Source organism: Fukomys damarensis, unplaced genomic scaffold (assembly GCF_012274545.1).
Source record: "Fukomys damarensis isolate Sample0158 unplaced genomic scaffold, DMR_v1.0_HiC HiC_scaffold_24, whole genome shotgun sequence".
Taxonomy (NCBI): domain Eukaryota; kingdom Metazoa; phylum Chordata; class Mammalia; order Rodentia; family Bathyergidae; genus Fukomys; species Fukomys damarensis.
The window spans coordinates 65,262,243-65,288,319 of NW_022900936.1; the positions used below are offsets into that span (position 1 = coordinate 65,262,243).

Here is a 26,077-nt window from a genome sequence, read left to right on the forward strand (position 1 = left end):
ATCAGTTGCATTTTCCTGTACTTAATGGTCATCTGCAGCAGCGGCTACTGATTTAAACAGCTCTAGCCTGTAACTGGGAGGCTAGAGAACTGAAATCATTTCAATTTTGTACTATTTGCATATACTGCTATCTAAACAAATGAATGAATCAATATGTGGTAGGTAGTTAGGTTGTGAAAATCACAAATACAGTTCTGCAGGATGAATATATGTGTAGCAGTGGGTTGGGAGAGCAGTTATCTTACAACTGTAAGTGAAGTCCTCTTGGCTTAGAACAAAATTCCCAAAGATAGCATTCTAAACCCACATCCCAAAGGTACTGTACTACTAACAACCTATTTTTTTAATTGAATTCTTTTTTATTTTTGTACCTGGCATCGAACTTGTAGGTGGCGGAACCACTGAGCTAAATCCCTGGCTTTTTACGGAGTTTAGTATATAGTACAGTTGCATTCATCATTGGGATTTTGTACCTTTACAAGACAGGTCTCAGTTCTCATTTTTCCCAATTCCCCTGCCCTACCTTCATCCCCTTCACCCTCCCCTATTTAAAGTAAAGATTTTGTGCCTGGTAAATCTATGTCATGTAATTAAATAGGATCAGAGTGCTGATAAAGATAATAGCTATTTGAGGTAACAGAAACAGAGTTGTAGTAAAATAATTATACTAAATGTAAAAAGAAAAATCAATATTTCTGAATTCTTATTTTATGTATTTGATTTTGAAGACATATAAGTGGATTTCAAACATGATATAAATTTAGGAATATGTACATTTAAAGCTGGATGTTTTGGGGGTAGGGGGGCTGGGGATCAAACTCAGGACCTTGTGCTTGGGAGGCAGGCAGCAGAACTACTGAGCTAAATCCCTCTCCAGGAATATGTACATTTAAATATGAGTAAACAAATATTATGTAAACTATTCCCATGTATGTTCTTAGGCGGCATAGCCTATATTTTTTCTCATAGTGTTTATTCTTACAGGTCGTAGTTGTGAGGATCAAGTGAAGACTTTTCCTTTTTTCTCCCCTGGTACCGGGGATCCAACTCAGGACCTTGCACTTTCGAGGCAGGTGCAGCGCCACTGAGTTAAATCCCCAGCCCAAGACATTTTCTTTTGTTAAAATGGATTGCATGACAGGAAAGGCAATACAGCATTGCCCTACATTCTATGACCTGTGTTTGTATGATTATTCAGTCTGTGGTTCCTTTTTAGCTAATTCTGGTATTGGTGTTTCTTTAGAAATGGTTGTCTTTAAAAGCACCATTCTCTTTCTTCCCTGTTGCATTTTTAAAAATTCTATATGTTGGACCAGGGAGTTAGCTCAGTGGCATCACAGCCTACCTCACAAGTGCAAGGTCCTGAGTTCGATCGCCAGTACCAACAACAACCAAAAATTCTGTTTCTCCGTCTTCACGTATTGAGTTATGTTTCATTTCTTATGACTATTTTCCCACAAGAGTGAATGCAGTCTTAGAAGTCCTTAAAGAGATAAACCATATTTTCCAGGGCAGATGGACAGGGTTCCTGAATAAGCGAGGGAAGATGACAGAGTACTGTTATAGGGGCTCAGCCATTCAAAGCCACGGCCTGGGGTCTCTTGTCTTCTGGATCCCGAGTGTGGCTGAGAGGCAGGCAGGGGAGACTCACAGCTAGGGTTTGGGGTGTGATTGTTTTCTTGTTTTACTGAGCTAGGGATAGAGGTAGCATGAGTAACCACCCCCATCTCTTCCTTACAGCCATCTTGAAGACACATCAAGGACGCACCTCATTCACTCAAAAGCAGCACAAAGGGCTGGAGGCTCTGTTTAGTAGGACCATGTTCCCAGACACGAACCTTCGGAAAGAGCTGGCTGTGAGACTCAACCTACAGGAGAAAACTATAAAGGTCTGATTCCGAGGTGCACAGTGTACCCCAAACCACATGAAACCATTCAGACTGGAAGCTCCCTTCCTAAGACAGTAATAACAGGGTCCTTATCAAGCACCTGTTGAACTGGCATTGGTCCGGGCACAGCACATGTGTTTATCTCATTGTTATGCAGTTTGAAAGAGGAAAATTGAGGCTCAGAGCCACAATGAGTGGGTGACGGAGGTAACAAGTAGTGTAACTAAAATTGAAGTTGCAGGAGTATTTTGAGGGGAAGGGGACTTGGGATTGAACCCAGATGTGCTGAGCACATTTTTTCTTTTTTTGGTACTGGGGATCGAACTCGGGTCCATGTGCTTGTGAGGCAGGCACCAGACCACAGAGCTAAATCCTTGGCCTGGGAGCATTTTGTTTTTGAATTAAAACATTTATTGGTACATTTTAGCTACACGTAATGATAACATTCATCCTAGGAAAATTGCGCCTGTACATGTTATATCTTGCTTCTTTTTTTTCCCATTCCCTTCTCCCTTCAACTCCTCTTAACCTCCTTATTTACAAAAGCTTTGTTTCCACTTTTCCCTTCTATTCATTTTTTTCCTTGTCCTTTCTCCCAGAACATTTTTTAAAATAGCATTTTGAAACAGTCTCGCTAAATTGCCCAAGCTTGCCTGGAATGTGAGATCCTCCTGCTCCAACCTCCCGAATAGCTGAGACTATAATTGTGTGACATTCAGTCCAGCTAGCTGTCTTATTTTTAACCCTTCTCCAGCCAACGTTGCAGTTTGTTCATTTACAACACTACCAAGAGAGAAGCAACATCCTCCCTGTGATTGCAGAGTGTGCCAGGCCCATAAAGTTTTCAGTGGAGTACCCTTCATAATTAGGCTTCCTGAAATAATGCTCAAGAATCAATTAGTTGAGGCATCGTGCTCCTAATGTCCCAGCACTCTGGAAGGTTGAGACAGGAGGATCACAGATTCAAAACCAACCCAGGGAATTTAGTGACTTACTGAAACCTGTAAAGTTTCAGTTTCAGTTTTGAAAAGGTTTAGGAGTCCTGGGGTATACTTCAGTGTGAAAGACCTGAGCTTAATCCCCAGTACTGAAAAAACAATCCCAAATTCAAATTCCTCATTTCTCTCTAGATCCCCAAGGACTTCATAGATCTTTCCCTGACCACCCAGCACAACCTATGAGACACGGACTCTTTTATTCCCCCCTTGAGTTCTTTGGTCACTTTTAGGTATACAATACAGTTACATTCATCATTGGGATCTTGTACCTTTACATGATCTACCTTAGCTCTCCCCACCCCATTTTCTTGCCCTCCTTTTATCCCTTCCACCCTTCCCTATTTTCAAAGACTTTGTTTCCATTTATTCCTTTTCACATATTTCTTTCCCTTCCTTCCTACTCCTTTAGACCTTTTCTTCCCATTTCACGTTATCAATTATACATTTTTATCCTTATTTGCACTTTTACTTTTTCATACCAGAGAAACTATTTGGTATTTACACATGTGTGTCCTATTTATTTCACTTAAGAATATGGCCTCAATGTGTATCCATTTTCCTATGAATGAATCTAGATTCTCATTCTTTATGGCTGAGTAGTACTCCATTTTATAGAAAAAAACAAACAGGTCTTCTTTATCCAGCCTCCAATTGGGCTGTTTCCAAGCTGTTACACACTGTACCACTATAAATATGGGTGCACATAAATCACTGTGGTATGATTATTTTAAATCTTTTGGGAAGATACCCAGCAGAGGAATAGCTGGGTCAAATGGAACCTCTAATCCTAGTTCTTTGCGGTATCTCCATATTGATTTCCATAGGGGTTGCACCAGTCTGCACTCCCACAACAATGGAGGGTTCCTTTCTCCTCACAACCCTGCCAGCATTTGTTAATGGTTGATTTTCATAATAGCAGCCATTCGCTCTGGGGTGAGGTGGAATCTCTGTTTTCTTTTTTATCCTCATTGAGTTTATTGGTACATTTTAAGTACAGAGTACAGTTATATTCATTATTGGGATCTTGTACCTTTACATGAAAGGTCTTGGCTCTCATTTTTTCCCCTTGTTCCTGCCCTCCTTTCAGCCCTCCTCCCCTCCCCATTTACAAACTCTTCATTTCCATTTTTTCATTTTCCCATATTTTTTCCTTATTAGCTTGCCCCTAGCCATCCCACTTTAGCCCCTTTCTTCCTATTTCACATTGTCCATTATATCATTAGTATCTTATGTACTATTCACACCAGATAAACTATTAGGTATTTATACATGTGTGACTTATTTGTTTCACTTAGGAGTATATCCTCAATATGTATCCATTTTCCTATGGATGAATCTAATTTCTCATTCTTTATGACTGAGTAATATTCCATTTTATAGAAAAAAACACATCTTATGTATCCAGTTTCCAACTGATGGACAAATGGGCTGTTTCCAAATTTTAACTATTACAATCTGTGCTGCTACAAACATAGGTGCGCATATATCACTGTGATATGATTCATTTAATGCTTTTGGAAAGATACCCAGCAGATAGATGGCTGGGTCAAATGGAACCTCCAGTCCCAGCACTTTGAGGTATCTCCATATTGATTTCCACAGTGGTTGCACCAGTCTACACTCCCACCAACAATGAAGAAGGGTTCCTTTCTCCCCACAACCCCGCCAACATTTGTTATTGTGTGATTTCTTCATAGCAGCCATTCTTTGTGGGGTGAGGTGAAATCTCAGTGTTGTTTTCACCTGGATCTCTCGAATGACCAGTGATGTGGAACATTTTTTCACATATTTACTTGCTGCTTTTACTTTGTCTGAGAAATGTCTGTTTATTTCATTTCAGATGCTCATTTTTGAATCGGGTCTTTATATTTGGGAGGGGGCTGATTGATTTGAGTTCTTTATATATTCTTGATAATAGTCCTTTGTCTGAGGAGCAGCTGGTAAAATTTTTTCCCACATTGTAGGTTGTCTCTGTTGAGGGTTTCTTTTGCAGTGCAGAAGCTTTTTAATAAGATGAGATCCCAGTTGTTGATTCTATCTGCTAGTTCCCATGCTGCTGAGGATTTGCTCATAAAGTCTTTTCCTATGCCAATGTCTTCAAGAGTTCTGCCTACTTATCTTCCAGCAAGTTTAGTGTTTCTGTTTTAATATTTAGATCTTTAATCCACTTGAGTTTTAATTTAGTGCATGGTAAAAGATAAGAGTCCAGTTTTAATCTTTGGCAGGTTGAGATCCAGTTTTTCCAACGCCATTTAGTAAAGAGTCTATCTTTTCTCCACCAAGGATGGTCAGCTCCTTTGTCAAAGAGGAGGTAGCTGAGTACATCTGGAATTGTTTCTGTGTCTTTCAATCTGTTCCACTGATCCTCAGGTCTGTTTCTTTGCCAGTACCATGTTGTTTTCACAGTGGCTTTGTAGTATAGTTTCAAACTGGGAATTTTTATATGTGCTACCATGTCTCTGTTGCCTAGGATGGCTTTTGCTATTCTAGGTAGGTCTCTTATGGTTCCAGATGAATTTTTGGATTCTTTTTCCTAGTTTTGTGAAAAATAGTGTTGGAATTTCAATTGGCATTGCATTGAATCTGTATAGCAGTTTTGGTAGTGTGGCAGTTTGGTAGCCATTTTGACTATGTTGATTCTTCCTATCCAGGAGCAGGGGATGTCTTTCCACTTTCTTATATCCTCCTTGATCTCTTTTTTCAGAGTTCTGTAGTTTTCATGGTAGAGGTATTTTTGCCTCTTTTGTTAGATTGAGTCCTATCTACTTCATTTCTTTGGATGCTATTATGAAATGAATTGTTTCCCTAATTTCTCTCTCAGTGAGTCTGTTGTGTACAAGAAGGCTGTTGATTATGGGGTGTTGACCTTGTATCTAGCTACTAGATTTCACTGATTGCTGAAAGTGTCAATTACGTCTAGAAGTCTTTTGGTGGAATTTTTTGGGTCTTCAATGTAGAGTATCATATCATCAGCAAATAATGACAGTTTAACTTCTTCCTTTCCTATCTTTATTGCTTTAATTTCTTTCTCTTGCCTAATTGCTGTGGCTAATGTTTCCAGAACTATATTAAAGAGGAAGTGATGATAGTGGGCATCCTTATGTTGTTCCTGATTTGAACATGAAAGTTTTCAGTTTTTGGCCATTTCATACGATGTTGGCTGTTGGTTTTTCATAGATAGCATTTAAGTGGAGATATAGACCACTTATTCCAATTTTTTGCAGGTTTTTTTTTATCATGAATGGGTGTTTAATTTTGTCAAATGCTTTTTCTGCATCTATCAAGAGGATCATATGGTTTTTGTCCTTGACTTTGTTAATATAGTGTTTTATATTGATTGACTTATGTTGAACCATCCTTGCATCATAAAGCCGACTTGGTCAGGATGCCTGATCTTCTTGATGATCCTCTGTATTCTGTTTGCTACTATCTTATTAAGGATTTTTGCATCTACATTCATTAAGGAGATTGGCCTGTAGTTCTCTTTTTTAGTTGCATCTTTCCCTGGATTGGGAATTAAAGTGATACTTGCTTCCAGGAATGAATTTGGAAGTATTGCTTCCCTTTCAAATTCATTGAAAAGTTTGAAGAGTATAGGCAGTAGTTCTTCTCTAAATGTGTTGTAAAATTCAGTAGTGAATCCATCGGGACCAGGGCTTTTCTTTGTTGGTAAACTTTTAATTACATTTTCAATTTCACTGATTGCAATTGGGGTGTTTAAAATGTTTTTATCTTCTTTGTTCAACTGCGGTAATTCATAAGTATCTAAAAATCTGTCCATTTCCTCTGGGTTTTCCATTTTATTACAGTACAGGTTCTCAAAGTAGGTATTAATGATCCTCTGGATTTCTGTTGGATCTCTTGTGACTTCACCTGTTTCATTTCTAATTGCATGGATTTGAGCCTTTCCTTTTTTTGATAAGGTTAACTACAGGTTTATCGATTTTATTTATTCCTTCAAAAAAACAACTCTTTGTTTCATTTATTTTTGTATCATTTTCTTAGTTTCCATTGCATTGATTTCTGCTCTAATCTTTATAATTTCCTCTCTTGGTCGAGCTTTGGGTTTTTCTTGCTCCTGTTTTTCTAGGAGTCTAAGATTCATTCATTGTTAGATTATTTGAGCCCGCTCTGTTTTCCTAGTGTGGGCATTCAGTGCTATGAATTTTCCATGTAGAAGTGCTTTCATGTGTCCCATGGATTCCTGTATATTGTATTGGCATTTTCATTTATTTGTAGAAACTGTCTGATTTTGTCTTTAATTTCCTCTGTGAACCATTGATTGTTCAGGAGAGTGTTCAATTTCCATGTGTTTATGAAGTTCCTATGGTATCTTAGGCTACTGATCTCCAGCTTAATTGCACTATGGTCTGATGATATACTAGGGATAACTTTGATTCTTTTGCATTTATTCAGACCTGTTCTGTGAGCTAGTATGTGGTCTATCTTGGAGAATGACCCATGTGCAGCCGAAGAGAATGTATATTCTAATTTTGTGGGGTGGAACACTCTATAGATGTCTATTAAGTCCCATGCATTCAAAAGCTTCGTTGAGTTCTAGTATATCATTGTTGATTTTCTGCCTAGATAATCTGTCTATTTGTAATAGTGGGATATTTAGACCCCCCATTACAATTGTATTAGTGCTTCTTTGGTTTTTCATGTTACTTAATATTTGTTTTATATAGTTGGGGGCATTAATATTTGGTGCATATATGTTTATGATTGTCATCACTTCCTCTTGAACTGTTCCCTTTACAAGGATGCAGTGGCCTTCTTTGTCTCTCTTAATCAGTTTTGGTTTGAAATTTACTTTGTCTGCAAATAAGATTGCTACCCCTGCTTTTTTCTGGGCTACTGTTGCATGGAGAATTGTTTTCCATCCTTTCACTGTCAGTCTATGGGCTTCTTTTTGCACTAGGTATGTTTCTTGTATACAACATATTGTTGGATTTTGCTTCTTAATCCATTCTGCCAGTCTATTTCTCTTGATTGGTGAATTGAGGCCATTTACATTGATCATCAGAACTGATATGTACTGACTTCTTATTGTCATGTCATTGTCCTTTTGTTGACTCTTTTTAATTTTTTTGTCTTCTTTTAGTTTCTTGCCTTGGCTATTTGATTTGCTCTGTTGGGCCTCATGGTGTTGTTACCTTCATTGTCTTTTTCTAGGATATTATCTAGGATTGCTTGTAGTGCTGGTTTGGTATTCATGAAGTTTCTCAGGTGTTCTTTGTCATGGAAGTATCTTATTCCACATCCATTTTGAAAGAGAGTTATGTAGGATACATCAGTCTAGGTTGGAGGTTGTTTTCCTTTAGACTTGAAATACCTCACTCCAGGCTCTCCTTGACCTGAGGGTTTGTGTTGAAAAGTCTGCTGTGATTCTGATGGGTTTCCTTTGCATGTGATTTGTTTCTTTTCTCTTACCGCTTGTAGTATTTTGTTGTTCTGTTGGGTTTCTGGGATCTTGATTATTATATGTCTAGATGTAGATTTTTTTTTTAATCATGGCTAGTTGGCTAGTTGGAGTCCAATATGCCTCACTACTCTGTGTGTCTAATTCTTCCCCTCTGTTTGGGAAGTTTTCTGTCATTAATTCTGTGAACAGCTTTTTTTAAGTTCATTTGTATTTTCTCCTGCTACTTCATGGATTCCTATCAGTCTTATGTTATTCTTGTTTGCATCATCTAGGAGTTGTTGAATCCATTTCTCATGATCACTTACTGTTTTTACAAGACCTCTCTTTTCAAGGTCACTGACTGCAATCCTATCTTCTATATCTGAGATTCTATCTTAGCATTCTTTTATTCTGTTGTGTACACTTTCAATAGAGTTTTTAATCTCCTGGATATGTTTGAATCTGTTTTATGGATTCCAGTTCTTATGCTGGCCCTTTATGCCTTCTATCATGCTCCTGAGCTCATCTATTTTTTTCTCAGTTTCTCTTCTACAGTCTTGAATCATGACTTTTTGCTCACCATCTTTATGGTTATCTGGGAAATTATTTCTGTTTTGAATTTTTCTAAAGCCTGATTGATCTGTTTTGCTACTTTCTGTGGTTTCAGCTCAGGGTATTCTGCGGGTTCACTATCAGACTTCTCATCCTCATTTGCCTACTGTTTGCCATTGGTGAACTGGAAGTCTGTCTTTGTGTCTTGCTTAAGTGTTTTCTCATTTTTTTTTTTTTCGGTTGGGTTTTCTTTGGTTTAGTTTTTGGGTTATTACTTAAATCTTCCTGATATAGTTACACTTTAGCTTCTGTTCTCTAATGACTTATAGACATTCTCATTTTCATAATATCAGAGAAAACAGCTCATTAAATCAATCACAATCCTTTATCCTAATTGATACATTCAGCAACACAATATGATCAAGCACAACTTGCATATTGACCCCTTGTGGTAGTCATTAATCTATCACCTTTAAACCACATGAATTAAATTAAAACCAAGAAGCAGCCCAAAATATGTTTGCAGTGAATACACTTTTCAATATAGCATCTTTACCATTTAGGATGGGGGCTTAGACAGAGTTAGGACAAGAGGAGTAGATAAGTGAAAGAATTGGAGAAGGTTTCAAATGAAGCCAGAGGACATAGAATGACCATACAATCTTTAGGAAAATATTAAATTCAAAAGGGATAGATACAGTGCAAGAATAAGGACAAGAACATATCCTCTTAAGAGTAATAGGGGCTCACTTTCCCTTGAAACTATTGACTCATGAGTGAGTTAAAATGACAGAAGAAAAGAACATAAAGAAAAAAGAAAAAATAATAAAAGAAGCCTGAGTTAGGGCAGGAGCAGGAACACAAAGGGAGATGAGGGATAATATTGTGGGGCAAGAGACTGAGTTGGAGAAAGCCAACAGAAGAAAAAAAAGAATTTGCAGCGTGGAATGAGGAAAAGAAAGAAAAAAAATGAATTTGAAGGGCCTCTTTCAGACTGTATCTCTGCTGTTATAATATACCATGTGCACAGCCATGTGCAGAACCAAGTCCCCTGATCTCAGTAGCCAATGGCAGATCCCTGCAACTCAGACTGACCTCAGGCCACAAGGCCCATACTGCATTCCCCGACCTCCTGCAGGGTTGAACCACACGCAGTTCTACTACAGGTTTCCCTGTCCTTTCTTTAAAGATGTTCAAAATTGGGAGCTCAGAAAAATACCCTTTATGACCACCTATGTCTCTGCAGAGTGGGTCCAAGGACTGGAACAATCAGGAGGTCTGAGAGCGCATGTGTGGAGGGGGTGTGTTTCAGAGGCGCCCATGTGGCTACCTGCCTTGCTGGAGCTGGTGGCAGAGCAGGCAGAGGAGGGCGTGGCTACCCAGTCCCACTGAATGGGCCCAAGCAGGCCGGAGGGAGAGCAGATCTTGGGGTGGCCTTCCCAAATCTCATTTTCCTTTCTGGGGCTTGGAATCTCTGTTTTCATCAGCATCTCTCAAATTACCAATAAGGTTGAACATTTTTTTCATGTTTATTTGCTGCTTTTACTTCTTTAGGTCTGAGGCATGTCTGTTCATTCCAGATGTCCATTTTTGAATTGAGTCTTTATATTTTGGGGGTCTGATTTTTTTAAATTCTTTATATATTTTAGATAGTAGTCTTTTGTCTGAGGAAGAACTGATAAATATCTTTTGCCACATTATAAGGTTGTGTCTTAGCTCTGTTAGTGGTTCTCCTACAGCGCAGAAGCTTTTTAACAAAATGAGATCCCATTTGTTGATTCTTTGCACTAGTTCTCATGCTACTGAGGATTTGTTCATAAAGTCTTTTCCTATGCCATTGTCTTTGAGAGTTCTACCTAAATTATCTTCCAGGAAGGTTAGTGTTTCTGTTTTAATATTCTGATCTTTAATCCACTTGGATTTTAGTTTACTGCATGGTGAAAGATAAGGGATCTCATTTTAATTTTGGCAGGTTTAAACCCAGTTTTTCCAATACCATTTATTAAAGAGACTTATCTACCCTTCAGTGAGGATGGTTGGCTTCTTTGTCAAAGATGAGGTAGCTGAGTATGTCTGGAGTTGCTTCTGTAGCTTCTAATCTATTCCACTGATCCTCAAGTCTGCTTTTTTACCAGTACCATGCTGTTTTTATCACAGTGGCTTTCTAGTATAGTTTCAAGTCAGGGATAATGATATCACCCCCATCATGTCCCTGTTGTCTATAATTGCTTTAGCTATCCTAGGTCTCTTCTGGTTCCAAATGAATTTTCAGATAGTTTTCTCTAGTTCTGTGAAATATACTTCTGTGATTTCAATTGTATTTGAATTGAATGTATATAGCAGTTTTGGAAGTATGGCCATTTTCACTATATTGGTTCTTCCTGCCCAGGAATAGGGGATGTCTTTCTATTTTCTTATATCCTCTTCAATCTGTTTTTACAGAGTTTTGTAGTTCTCAAAGTAGAGGTCTTTTCCTTCCTTCATTAGAATGATTCCTAGATAGTTAATCTTTTTGGATGCTATTGTAGAAGGAATTGTTTCCCTGGTATCTCTCTCAGCAAGTCTGTTATTTGTGTACAAGAAGGCTATTGATTTTTGACTGTTGACCTTGTATCCAGCTACTCTGCTGAAAGTGTCAATTAAGGCTAGAAGCTTTTTGGCAGAGTTTTTTTGAGTCTGGGTAGAGTATTATATCCTCAACAAATAATGATAGTTTAACTTCTTTTCCTTTTATTTCTTTCTCATATCTAATTGCTGTGGCTAATGTTTCCAGAACTATATTGAACAGTAGTGGTGATAGTGGATATCCTTGTCTTATTCATGATTTTAGTGCAAAGATTTTCAGTTTTTGACTATACAATACAATGTTGGCTGTTGGTTTTACATAGATAGCCTTTATCAGATAAAGACCATCTATTCCAATTTTCTGTAGGGTTCTTTTCATGAATGGGTGTTGAATTTTGTCTGTATCGATTGACATTATTATATGGTTTTTGTCCTTGACTTTGTTAAAATAGTGTATTACATTTATTGACTTACATATCTTGAACCATCCTTGCATCCCTGGGATAAATCTGACTTGGTCAGAGTGTATGATCTTCTTGATGACCCTCTGTACTCTGTCATTATCTTATGTAGGATTTTTGCATCTATGTTCATGAGGGAGATTGGCCTGTATTTCTCTGTTTTGATTGGGGCTTTGCTTTTGAAATCAACGTAACACTTCTAGGAATGAATTTGGAAGCATTGCTAACCCTTTCAATTTCTTTGAAGAGTTTAAACAATAGTGGCAATGGGTCTAAATGTCTTGTAGAACTGAGCAGTGAAGCCAGAACCTGGGATTTTCCTTGTTGGTAAATGTTTAATTACATTCTTCAGTTTTTTACTGATTATAATTAGAGTGAATGATTTTTATATCATCTTCATTTAATTTTAATTCATATGTATCTAGGAATCTGTCTATTTCTTCTGTGTTTTCCATTTTATTAGAATACAGGTTGTCAAAGTAGGTGTTGATGATCCTATGGATTTCTGCTGGATCTGTTGTGACTTCATCTTTTTCATTTTTAATTCCATGGATTTGAGCCCTCTCTGTGTGTGTGTGTGTGTATGTGTGTGTGTGTGTGTGTGTGTGTGTCTCAGTAAGGTTGGCTAAGTTCTTATAGATTTCATTTTAAAAAAACAAGTCTTCTATTCATTGTTTTTTTTTTTTTGGTATCATTCTCTTAGTCCCCATTGCACTGATATCTGCTTTGATCTTTATAATTTTCTCCATTGTACAAGCTTGGGTTTATCTTGCTCTTCTTTTCCTAGGATCATTAGGTTCATCATTAGGTTGTTTATTTGTACTTGCTCTATTTTCCTAGTAAGGGCATTCATTGCTATGAATCTCCCTCATAGAACTGCTTTCATTGTGTACCATACATTTCTCTATGTTGTACTGGGTTACCATTTAATTGCAGAAACTGTCTAATTTTTTCTGTGACCCATTGGTTGTGCAGGAGGGTGTTACTCAATTTCCAAGTGTTTGTGGAGTTCTTGCAGTTTCTTATGCTATTGATCTCCAGTTGGACTGCACTATGGTCTGATAATATATAGGGGATAACTTCACTTCCTTTGTATTTACTTAAACATGTTCTATGAGCTAACATATGGTCTATTTTGGAGAATGACCCATGTGCAGTTGGAAAGAATGCATATTCTGATTTTGTGGGGCGCAACAACCCTGTAGACATTAACTCCATTTGTTAAAAAACTTGGTTTAGTTCTAGTATTTCACTATTGATTTTTTTTTTTTTTTTTTTTGTCTAGATGATCTATTTGTGACAGGGGGTATGAGGTCCCCCACTACAATTGTGTTAGTGCTTATTTCATTTTTCATGTCCATTAATAATTGTTTTGTATAGTTGGGGGCATTAGTATTTGGTGCATATATCTTTATGATTGTCATCTCTTCCCATTGGACTGTTCCCATTACAAGGATGTAGTGACCTTCTTTGTCTCTCTTAATTAGTTTTGGTTTGAAATCTACTTTGTAAATAAGATAGCTACCCCTACTTTTTTCTGGGTTCCTGTCACATGGAGAACTGTTTTCCTTCATTTTGCTTTCAATGTATGCATTTCTGTTTTTTGTTTGTTTGTTTATTTTTTTTTTAAAAGACAGGGTCTCACTATGTATTTGAGACTGACCTGGAACTCACTATGCATGCCAGACTGTCCTTGAACTCACAGTGATCCTCCTGCCTCAGCCTCCCAAGTGCTGGGATTTAGGCATGCACCACCCCACCCAGTTTATGCATTTCTTTTTGAACTAGATGCATTTCCTGTATACAGCATATTGTATCTTGCTTCTTAATCTATTCTGCCAATCCATTTCTTTTGGATTGATGAATTAGCATTGATGGTTATAACTGATATGTATTGACTTGTCCATGTCATGTTATTTTCCTGTTGTTGGCTCTTTTATTTTTTTATTTTTCCTGCTCTCCTTTTAATTTCTTGTCTTGCCTAATGGATTTGCTCTGTTGGGTGTCATGGAGTTGTGACTTTTATTATCTTTTTCTAGGATATTGTTTAGAATTGTTTGCACTGCACATTTGGTGTTCATGAAGTTTCTAAGGTGTTCTTTGTCATGGAAGTATCTTATTTCCTCATCAATTTTGAAAGGTAGTTTTGCAGGATACTTCAGTCTAGGTTGGAGGTTGTTTTCTTTTAGAGTTTGAAATACCTCCCCGTCTGGGCTCTCCTTGACTTGAGCGTTTGTGTTGAAAAATCTGCTATGATTTTCATGGGCTTTCCTTTGTATGTGATTTGTTTCTTTAACTGCTTGTAGTATGTTTTTCTTTAGTTGGGTTTCCAGGATCTTGAATTTTTTGTTTTGTTTTTGTTTTTGTTTTTTTGAGATAGGGTCTCACTACGTAGTTAAGGCTGACCTGGAACTCACTATGTAGCCCAGGCTGGTCTCAAACTCACAGCGATCCTCCTACCTCAGCCTCCCATGTGCTGGGATTACAGTGTGTGCCACAACACCCAGCTTCCAATAGAGTTTTTAATCTCCTGGATATCTGTTTGAATATGTTTCATGGTTTCCATTTCTTTCCTATGCTGGACATGCATGACTTCCATCATGGTTCTGAGCTCATCTATTTGTTTTTATCTTTCTGTTCTAGAGTTTCTAATCATGTGTTTCGTTCTGCTCACCATCTCTGTAGTTATCTGGGAAATCATTTCTGCTTTGAATTTTTCAAGAGCCTCATTCATCTGTTTGTTACTTCCTGTATAACTTGGACTAAGGTGTTGTGCTATCATCAGTTCAGGGTGTCCAGGTTGTTGATTATCAGATTTTTTTATCTCATTTCCCTCAGAATTTTCCTTTGCTGAGCTAGAAGTCTGAGTCTGCACCTTGCTTAGGTGTCTTCTAATTTCTATTTTTGTTGTTGGTACAGTCCTTGGTTTAATTCCCAGATTGATACTTCAGTATTGCTTATTGTAAGTATCTTTGTTACTTGTATTTAGAACCCTCATGGAATGTTTGCTTTTTAGAGGTGTCTTCCAGATATAGCTGTTCTTTAGGTTTTGAGTCTCTAATGACTCTTAGGCCTTCTCATTTTTAGTATACCAGGAAGGACAACTGATTAGATCAATCACAACACTTTAGTGCAAGTGATACAATCAGCAACACACTAGCATCAAGAACAACTTAGAAAATGAGAATTTGTGGTAGTTATTAACATCACCTTTAATTGTGTGAATTAAATAAAAATTGAGGACCAGCCCAAAATATGTTTATAGTGAATTCACTCTTCAATATAGCAACTTTACCCTTTGGTATGGGAACTTAGAAGGATTTGGGAAGGGAGGGATAGTTAAGGGAAAAGGATAGGGAAAGGTTAGACATGAGGCCAGAGGACATTGGAAGATCACACAAACTCTAGGAAACTGTTGAAGACAAGGGGAAAAGACAGAATAGAAGATCAAAGACAAAAACAGAATTCTCTAACAGCCATAGGGAATTTATCAAGTATATTCACTCTCCTTTAAAACTAATGACAATTGAAAGAAGGAAAATGAAAAGGGAAGGAAAATGAAAAGTAAAGAAAAAAGAAATCCAAATTAGGACAGAAACCAGAACAAAAGGGAGATGAAGAGTGTGGTGGAAGAGAAGAGAGTGAGACAGAAAGAAAAGAATAGTAAATTTGAAAAAAGAAGAAAGAAAAAAAATTTAATTAAAATTAAAAATAAGAGGAAATAAACTTTGAAAATACAAATAAAGGGCCTTCTTCAGGGTATGTCTCTACTGTCACAATAGACAGTGTGGGCAGGAGTATACAGATCTAAGTCAATTAGTCTCAGCAGGCTAGCAGCTGTCCCCTGAGGTTCAGGCTGATTTCTGGCTGCAAGACACAAGTTGCGCTCCTTGCCCTCCTGCTGGGTTGAACTCTGCAAGGTTCTCCTACAGGTTCCATCTGCCCTTCCAGGTTCTGATGAGAGGTGGTGATCCCTCCAACTTACGAACTATAGTGGTCTGGTGGGCCTTTTTTGCAGAGATTTCTTTCACTTTTCCAGTGGGCTTCAATTTTTATCAAGAAGCCTCAGAGCGGCCTTCTTTCTGTGGTTCACTTCTGCTCTATCTTCGGGAGCTCAGAACAATGGCCTTTATGGCCCCCTGCACCTCTGTGTTGTGGGTACAGGTATCTGTGCCACCCATTGGCTAGACTGTAGGGTAGTGTTACCACAGGCCCACCCCACCCCCCGGTAGGGGGGAATCAAACTCAGGACCTTGAGCTTGCAAGGCAGGTGGCAGAACCACTGAGCTAAATCCCCAGCCCACTACAGTCCCTTTTATTCTGACTTTGCTGGGACCCCAGACCTGATCCTCATTGTCTCTCCTGCTGACTCCACTTGGACCCCACTCTGCTGCCTCAGAATCCAGTGTTGTGGTGACCTGAAGAGGACATGAGGGTTATAATCCAGCTGTTTTCTCCCAAAGAAGCCTCAAATGCCTTCTGTGTTGACAATGTCCCTCTCCCCCCACTCCAGGTCTGGTTCAGGAACAGGCGATTCAAATTGAGAAAGCAGCAGAAGCAGCAAGAACAGTCACTACAGCAGTCCAGCCAAGTCCTTCAAGCCAAGAAGAATGCGCCCTCCTCACTCAGAATGTCGACTAACCCTGACTTTTTCCCCCCTGTGGTTTTAAATTTCAATAGCTCCCTTCCATGTCCGCCCACAAGCCCTTCTGACTGTTCAGATGACTTTATCTTTGCAGAAAGCCCCGAGATTGATTTCCACATACATGATCCTCCATTGGAGAGGCTGGAGTCCTCCGTCCCTGTTCTATTTCCTGACAGCTATGACATAACCCAAGTTATAGAACTATACAGTTTTCCTGATGAGTGGGAGGCCTCTAGGTGTTCCTTCAGCTGTCTGTATCAGTATCTTCCACCTGCAAGGTCCCAGATTGAAGGACAGGGTATCTCTCTCAGCATCTGTGATGGACCAGCTGTTGGTCCAGCTCCTGGGCAAACCTGCATACCCAGTATGATGAGCCAAGGCTCTTCTGCTTGAAGTCTCAGAGACAGCCAGGCATTCCAGGGCCTCCCCACTAGGTAGACTTTGCATTTCTCTGACCAGTGTTCTCCCCCCATTGAGTTTTTTGGTACCTTTTCAGTATACAGTACAGTTAGACTCATCATTGGGATCTTGTACCTTTACATGACAGATCTTGGTTCTCATTTTTTCCCATTCCCTGCCCTCCCTTCACCCCCTCCACCCTCCCCTATTTACAAAGATGTTGTTTTCATTATTTCTTTTTCTTATAATTTTTTTCTTGTCCCTTATTTGCTTTCCCCTACCCTTCCCATTTCCCCTCCACATTTTGCCCTTTTCTTCCTATTTCATATTATTAGTTATACATTTTGGATCTTATTTACACTTTTTGCTTTTCACACCAGAGAAATTATTAGGTTTTTACATATGTGTGTCCTATTTATTTCACTTAAGAGTATGGCCTCGATATGCATTCATTTTCCTATGAATGACTCTAGTTTCTTATTCTTTATGGCTGAGTAGTACTCCATTTTATAGAAGAAACACCTTTTTTATCCAATCTCCAAATGATGGGCAATTGGGCTGTTTCCAAGTTTCAACCATTACAAACTGTGCCACTATAAACATGGGTGAACATGTATCATTGTGGTGTGGTTCTTTTAATTCTTTTGGAAAGATATCCAGTAGAGGGATGGCTGGATCAAATGGGACTTCTAATCCTAATTCTTTGAGGTATCTCCATATTGATTTCCACAGTGGTTGTGCCAGTCTGTTCTCCCACCAACAGTGGAGAAGGCTTCCTTTCTGCCCACAACCCTGCCAATATTTGTTATTGGTTGATTTCTTGATAGCAGCCATTCTTTCCAGGGTAAGGTGGAATCTCAGCATTTTCTTCATCACTTTGAAACAAATCAATAGCATGGCATTCTGGGGCACATAAGGCAGGATAGTGGCTCATCATGGCCTCTGGTCTCCTTCATGCCATCCATATCACATGGGAACTCATGAGAAGCTCTACATATGGGTCCTGAGAGTCATCTGGGATCTCACAATTGACAGGTCCAGACCATTTCTCCACCCAGCTTTGCCTCCCCCCTCCCCCATGTCAGCGATATTTGCTGTCATTTGAAGAGATTAAATATGGGGAGGGAGGGAAGATGTAAAAACACTTGTCCAATTTTAAAATGTCATGATTAAACCTGAGCTGGATACGCACACAAACACACCCAAAACAGCACCCCCAAAATCTACTGAATGATGCTAAACCAGCATTTAGAAGGAAACTTGTACCAGCAAATACAGTGGTACTTTGATTCGCAAACTTAATTGCACCACAACTCTGGGGAAGATGGTCAAGATTGGGTTCATATGAGGAAGATGGCTATGGTTGTGTTCATCACCCTCTGCAGAATTCACAAATGAAAGCAAAATTCTTCAGAATGCTTCTGTTTGTGAACTGAATTATCTGTGAACCGAGGCATTACTATATGTATAAGCAGGTAAGAAGCTGGCATAGTTATAGTAATACTTGTCAAATTAAATCTTTTTTTTTTTTTAAGATAGGGTCTTGCTATGTTGTTCAGGCTGGCTTTGAACTTGCAGGGATCCTCCTGCCTCAGCCTCCCAAGTTCTGGGATTATAGGTGTGTGCTACCATGCTTGGCTTTGTCAAAGCAAACTTTTAAGGCAAAACACTTTATTAGAAATAAAGTATACTAGACAATGGCAAAAGCAACAATTAAGCTGAAACAAAATTCTGAACTTCTGTAGTGTTAATAATATATGCCCCAAATATATGAAGCACAAATTAGTAAAATTTTTGGAAAAAATGGGAAAATAATAACATGTTCTCAATAATTGATAGGTAACACAATAGAGAAAGGTGAAAGGGATGAAGGGAGGGCAGGGGTATGGGAGAAAAAGAAGAAAAAGACAAAACATGTAAAGGTACAAGATCCCAATGATGAATATAACTGTATTGTTTGCTGTAAATGTACCAATAAACTTAATGGGAAAAAATTGATAGGTAACAGATTCAAAGTTAGTATGAGTGGAAAAGATTTAACAACAGAGTTAATCAGTACAACCTACTGGAAGTGTGTATCTAACAGGTAGAGAATACACATTATTTCAAGACATCTAGGCCACAAAACAAATCTTAACAAACATGAATGAATCAATAATGCACAGGCATCATTCACTAATCACAAAACAAAACAAAAATTCTCATCTCTCCTATTTAGAAAATAAAATCAATTGAGGAAGAAACAGTACTTTGAATAATCTGGTCACACACATATAGTAATGGTCTGGAGCACCATTTTGAGAGAAGTCAGTGGCAGGCTTTTAGGTCTCTGTTACCCCTAAAATTCTCGGTCATCACAAAAGGACAATGTGAAGTTAGGCTGTAGAACTGGGACTAGAGCTGAGCGTGGTGACACATGCCTGTGATCCCAGCATTCAGGAGGCTGAGGCAGGAGGCTCACTGTGAGTTCAAGTCCAGTTGGCCTACATAGTGAGTGCATGGCCAACCTGAATGATATGAGACTCTATCTCAAAGCAATACAAAACAAAACAAAAAAGAAAATGAAGAAACAGAAAACAACTGGACTGGGTCCTTATGCTAGGAGAGATTTTTTTGTTTGTTTAGTTTTGCACTTTTGATTTTCCAAAATTGACTATTCTTTATAGCAGTTGTAGTTTTGCAGCATGGTGAGTAGAAGGTGGAGTTGCCATAGCCCCATTCTTATGTATGTACAGCCCTCCTCACTGTTGCTATCTCCAAAGTGACACCTTTGTCACACTGAGCCCATTGGTACATCATTGTCACTCCAAATCCATAGTTTATGTCAGGTTGCATTCTTTTTTTTTTGGTACCAGGGATTGAACTTGGGTGCTTGAGCTTGTGAAGCAGGCAGCAGAACCACTGACCTAAATCCCCAGCCCCCAGGTTGCATTCTTTATGTGATACATTCTAAGGGTTGACAAATGTAAAACAGCATGTATCCATTAATGCTGTCAGAAATCTTATGGAATAGTTTCACTGCTTAATGAATGCTTAGCCCCACCTGCTCATGCCTCCCTGCCCAGACCCCTGACAAATAGATTATTTTACTGTCCTTATAGTTCTACCTTAAAATCTGTACACTTGTACCTTAAAAACTAGAAAAAGAAGTGCAAACTAAATCCAAAGGAAATAAAGCCTATAGCAGAAATAAATGTAAGAGAATAAAAAAGGCAATAGAGACAAATCAATGAAACAAAAAACTGGCTGTTTAAAGAGATCAACAATGTGAGAGACCTTTCAACTAGACTAAGAGAGGAGGAGAGGGTCAAGGTGACTCAGTTACTAGAATCAGAAATGAAAGGGGATTTTATGAGCCAATTGTATAGAAGTGCAAAGTATCATAAAGAAATACTATGAACAACTGAATGCAACAAATTAAATTGATTAGGTGAAGACAAAATTCCTACTCTGACTCAACAAGAAATAAAATTGGGGTGACTGAGGCTGTAAGAAACAAGAAGAGCAAGCCAGTATCCAAAAACTTCCTATAAAGAAAAGCCCAGCCGAGGATTTGACACAGTGGTTCCACCATCTGCTTTGCAAGTGCAAGGGCCGCAGGTTGATCCCCAGTTAAAAAAAAAAAAAAAAAAAAAAAAAAAAAAAAAAAAAAAAAAAAAAAAAAAAAAAAAAAAAAAAAAAAAAAAATTGTGAGGAAAAGCCCAGGCTCAGATTGGCTTCACTGCTAAATTCTACCAAGTGGCTAAAGAAGAACTGAAAATCCTTAAACAACTCCTCCAAAAAAAACAGAGGGAATATTTCTTAACTCATTCCACAAGACCAGTATTACCCTGATACCAAAACTAAGCCAAGACCTCACACGAAAATCACAGGCCAATAGCTCCTCTGAATTTTAATGCAAAAATCCTCAACAAAATTCTAAGAAACAAAAACCCAGCAACACATGGAAGAAATTCTGTACCATGACCAAGTGAGATTTATCTAGGAATGAAAGTTCGGTTCTATATACAAAAATCCACCAATGTCATACACAATATTAACAAAGGACAAAAATCACGTGGTCACCTCGAGGCACAGAAAAATTCCATCCCCTTTCATGATAAAGACACACTCCTTAAATTTGATTAAAAACCCACAGGTAACATCATATTTGTGACTGAAAAACTAAAGGTCAGGACAAGTTGGGGATGGCCCTGCTCACCACTCTTGTTCAATATAGTATTAGAAGTTCTAGGCGAGACAAGAAAGCATGCAAAGGAAATAAAAGTCATCCAGATTGGAAAGGAAGCAAAAATGCCTCTGTTTGCCAACAGCTTGATTTTGTATGTAGAAAATTCTAAGCAATCCACAAGAAAGCCATAGAACAATTTCAGTGAAGTTTCCAATTAGAAGATCTGTTTAGAAAAGTTTTGCATTTTTCATTTGCTAGTTTTAATAAAAATACACTCACATACATCCAAATGGCACCTAGCACTTTTGAGCACTTTGTACACAGCTGACTTTACTCATGTGCTTTTTATGTATGATGTACATGGACATATAAGTAGTATCATTCCCGTTTCACAATTGGGAAAACAGAAAGAGAATGCTCAAGTAACTTGATCAAAACCATATACCAAGAAATTAGCAAAGCCAGGATTATGTATTTTCTTTTCTCAGATCATAGATGAATGAATTTACTTGAAGAAGAAATGTAAGACCACTAGATTTGGAATTAGAACTATGTCTTTCCACTGGTTCTTCCACTGGCAAGCCATGTGATCAGTAATGAACATTTTACCTTCTCTGAACTACTTTTCTTCATTTGTAAAGAGAGGAATTGAACTAAATGAGAGCTAAGCTTCCTACCACCTCTAATTCTGTACACTGGCCTCGCTCTCTGCCTGATTTCTACACTACAAATTCTTTTCCTTTCCCAACCGCCTGAGAAACACAAAGACCAACAGAAGACACAGCCGCTTACTTGTCATAACAAGAAACGAGAAACTGCAGCAGAACAGCGCGTCGCTTGCCCAAGTTGCTGCTTCAGCCGGTAACGGGGCTTAGGTGAGGAGCACAGTTATAATTAGAGCAGCTGCCTGCGCTGGCTCCTCCACCAGGCTTCCCAAGCACAGCTGGACCTGCCCGAGACACACTTGGGACTCAGAGACTGCTCTGGCCTTGAGACGAGCCTTCTCCAAAGGGGTTTTCTCCTCCCTTCGCGGAAAGAAAACCCATGGGCCTAAAATCCCACTTCCTTTCCTGTTTCCTCTGTGAAATTCCACTGCAGGAGAGAGTGAATGTTGAACAAGGGAAGGGAAAAAGTTGTAAGCTGAGCCTGGTCACGTTGGCCCTTGTGATATAGTTTTATTTTTAACTTGGAAACACTCGGACTATTTCTGTTGAAGTTTTCTCCGCTTCCTCGCCTTCCCCACAGAACTCCACGTTCCGCTTCAGCTGATGCATGAGCAGCCACCTGCCCGGGAGCCCGTTCGGTGTCCAGGGACCCAGCTGTAGCAGATGCGGACTCAGCCTGGGCTGAAGGTAAGCTTTTCGCACGTGAGCAGGTGCACCACGGAGCCATTCCGGCCAAGAGCAGACGGATGGGGCTTGCTATGTATCGCCTTTGTGCCCCCAAAAGGGGGTTGTTCATCAAATTTGTTATGAGTCGGGGTAGGAGAAAGGTTGATGCTGAGAATGAGACCCAGCCACTTCAAGTGTGGAGTCAGAGAAGCTCAGAATCTAAACTGCCTTCTGACAGCTTAGGCTCTTTCTGCTACCACTGAAATTATATCTTTAAAGTTACATAGTGGTGACATGGGAGGGTGTAGGTGGGGAGATGGAGGAGATGGTGAAGAAATGTGTGGAAGACCCAGATCCTAGAATTTCTATTTTCTAAAGTTCAAATGCTGTGTTCTTTTTTTCTCCAGTCAGCCTCTGTGTTAATTGCAGGTCATTCTCAGGTGGCTTAAACGCCATCCACCACATCACACCACTTACGGTAAATGTAATACAACTGTGCCTGCTGCACGTACTATTTAAACCCTGTCTGCAGTTTAAAACCTGCTTTTTCTCTTAACGCTGTTCCATAAATGTGGCTGTCTCCTTCCTAGTGCTCTTGAATCTCAAATGCATCCATGAACTGTAAGTGAAAATTATTTTATGGATTGAAAGCCGTCTACAGGCTTATCCATCCAAACCAAAACTTGTTTCCGACTTGCACACCTGGGTGGACAAAAGTAAAATGACTAACGTTGCTAAAGGTACTGAAGGCCATAAAATTTAGACAGTGTTTCCAGCTTCTGGAATAACTGCACCATGTTGCACGCACCAAACACTGGCAAAGATAAGGGCACGCTGTTCATTTTCTTATGTTTCTGTGGTTTAAAGTTCAGCTAAGGACATCAGGGGAGTGGCCTGTGCAGCAGAAGGGATTCTGTATCCCTGAGCTTTGAGTGCTCAGGGTATAGCTATCAATGCCAAGTACAAGACCTAAAGCAACTGCTCCAATACCCCTATTTCAGTTCCTTATTTCTGGCCTCTGTAACCTCCAGATGCACCCCCTAGCTCTGCTGGAGGTGTCTGTGTTATAATTATGTCCATTTGCTACGCACAAGCAAATTCACTGTGTATAACTGCCTAACTCATTTAGTTTTGCCAACGTTTCCATGGCACCAGGGTCTGAAATGTGTGCTGGGGCACCATCCTGGTGAGATGAGGGTATGCTAGTTCAGGAGTAATCAAGCCGGCAGGCTGACTCACAGCTGCCCCTAGGTAATCCAGCTATTTAAGCACTTCCTTAGCCAATGCCACAGTGACTTAAAATATTGATAACACCATAGCACCAGATGGGGGAATTCACCAGCTAAGTTAATAACTGAAAAATTTAAAGATAGAGACATTTCCGGTGCAAGTGGAGAACAGCAGATTATGAAGTTTAGTAGATCTGAAGGAGGTAGTTGTGTTTTTAGGGCATGGTGAAGTTCCTGGAAGCTTAATATCAAGAACTAGATGGGGCAATTATCCTCAGCCGAGTGGTTGGGTAAAATCTAAAGTCAAAAGGATTATTTTAATGTTGCACGCTGTGTATTTTCTTTCTCTAGAATTGAATAACTACATAGCAGATAAATATGCTACACTGTAATTATGTAATAGTTACGAATAATAATGTAATTGATTTAATAAAACAATCAACTCACTGGTTATAGTTCAGGAATATCTTTGACCTTTAGCTTCTTTTTTATTTTTCAATAAAGTAAGTTATTTATGTGGAATTTCAGAGTGGTATTTCCTCCCTTTGGGTCACAGAATGACCTTTAGCTTCTAACCTTGTCACTTTCACTGAAGTTGAAGCTCAGAAATGAGTCCTTATTTCAAGGGCCAGCCACATGAGGAGGCAGAATAGTTAGTCACTGACATCATGTGAGGGGTACAGAGAGGGCCCTTTGCCTAAAAATATCTCCCTGACATCAACCCTGTTTGCCACTAACTTTAAAATTATAGTAAAGAATGTTAAAACTATTATGTGTTAATCCCATTCTCTTCGACTTGAGTCAGCGGCTTAAATATACCTGCTATCTGTGTTATCGTGACCTTGTTGGCCTGCAACCATTGGTCACCACCTTCTCTTCATTCCTCCAGGCTGTGTCCTACTGTGCCCTTGGTACCATCTAAGCTGCCAACTCACTATTGTCCACCACCATGCAGGTAGCTCTGTGCGGGGCCATGGTTAGACTCCATAAAACATCAGTGCAGCAGGGAAAAGGCCTGAGATAGAATCAGGGACTCTGGGAGTACCAGGAAGACTACTTCTCTGAGCCCCAGCTTCTCCTCTAAAAAGTGAAGGGGTGAAATTAGTCCCTTTTCTTTCAAAGTAAAGCCCTTGGATTGAACTGGCAGGATTGTCTGGAGCCCGTGGTATGGGAGAAGCTCAGGCCTTGCCCCAGTGCCACAAATCAAGATCTGCATTGTCCAGTTGATTCCTATGCACCTTAAGTCAGAGAAGCTCTGGAATAGAGGACCTCTGATTGCTGACTGTAAGCCTGTGAGTTTTCAAAGATCAAGGTTTTATTGTTACCAGCAAGCACAGGTCCTTGCTTCAGTGATAATGGAAATTAAAATGGAGGCAATCAACACAAATTTACAGGTAAACTGTAATTGGAAAGTAAGAGAAATAGGAGCTTGAGGAACTGGAGAGGATATAACTCTGACTAAGAAGATCAGCCTAGCCCAATAACAAGGAAAAAGGACTAGTTTTAAAGGGTGCTGTGCCTTGAAACCATAATGTTAAGTGAAATAAATCAGACCCAGAAACTTAAATATCACTTGGTTTCTGTTACATGAGAAATACAAACTATAAATAGAGAGTAAAATAAAGGATAGATAATAAGAAGTAGGGAGATAGAACTTTCTCATATGAGAAGGGGATTAAGTGATGAAGGGAAGGAGAGGGAAGGAGTTGAAAGAGTTAAGATGTGTCGTGAACCTGTGTAAATTCCGCACATGGAATGGAATCATGTGCTGGAAACAGGTACGGTTAAAAAAATTAAAATTGGGAAATAATAGAGGTGCCATAGTGAGCTGAGGCCTGGTTTTGTAGTTTTGGAAGAATCCTTATGGCTTGAGGGGCAGTTTTTTGTTGTTGTTATTTTGGTTTTGGTTTTGCTTTTTTAAGGGGGAGAGGTTTATTTAGCTCCCAGTTTTCAGAGGTTTCAATCCGTAATTGGTGGTACTCTACACAATCAGATAAACTTCTCTAGTAACCAATTATAGAAATGATCCCTGAATATATAGCCTTTTTAGGTGTACTTTGTCTCCCATGAAATAGTTGTTCTTGCTTGGAGGGGGGTTTGTCCTTTCTATCATGGGATAATTCTCCAGCTTGGGGAGTTGGGGAGGTGACCACATCATGGGGAGATCTTGTTTCTTTTCTCTTTCTCCTTTTCCTTTTCTTTCTTCCTTTCTTTTTCTTTCTTTCCTTCGACAGTGTCTTGCTATGTAGTTCAAGCTGGCCTTGAATTTATGGTGATGCCCTTGCCTTAGGCTCCTGAATGCAAGGATTACAGGTGTAGATAAACACATTGCCAATGTTAGGAAAGAAAGCTGCCCTCATGTTGTCTCTGTGACATGTGAAAAGTCCCAGGCCTTCTGATGATAATGCCTTCCTGCAAAAAAAAAAAAAAAAA

The 26,077-nt window shown here is 39.1% G+C and overlaps 2 protein-coding genes across 4 annotated transcripts in view; both read left to right on the forward strand.

The window, feature by feature from the left end:
- Argfx (arginine-fifty homeobox) overlaps positions 1-16,907 on the forward strand; it is a 30,746-nt gene extending 13,839 nt beyond the window's left edge. The window contains exons 3-4 of the mRNA XM_033768064.1: positions 1,741-1,889; positions 16,383-16,907. Of these exons, the coding sequence (XP_033623955.1) occupies positions 1,741-1,889; positions 16,383-16,907 (674 nt within the window). The remainder of the gene's footprint in view (positions 1-1,740; positions 1,890-16,382) is intronic.
- A 5,144-nt stretch (positions 16,908-22,051) lies between these two features.
- Fbxo40 (F-box protein 40) overlaps positions 22,052-26,077 on the forward strand; it is a 17,957-nt gene continuing 13,931 nt past the window's right edge. Inside the window, exons 1-2 of one of the 3 annotated variants that reach the window (XM_019208313.2) lie at positions 22,052-22,436; positions 22,823-22,893. The gene's annotated coding sequence lies outside the window, so the exon portion shown is untranslated. The remainder of the gene's footprint in view (positions 22,437-22,822; positions 22,894-26,077) is intronic. The other 2 variants (XM_019208314.2, XM_010630001.3) reach the window with 2 other exon arrangements.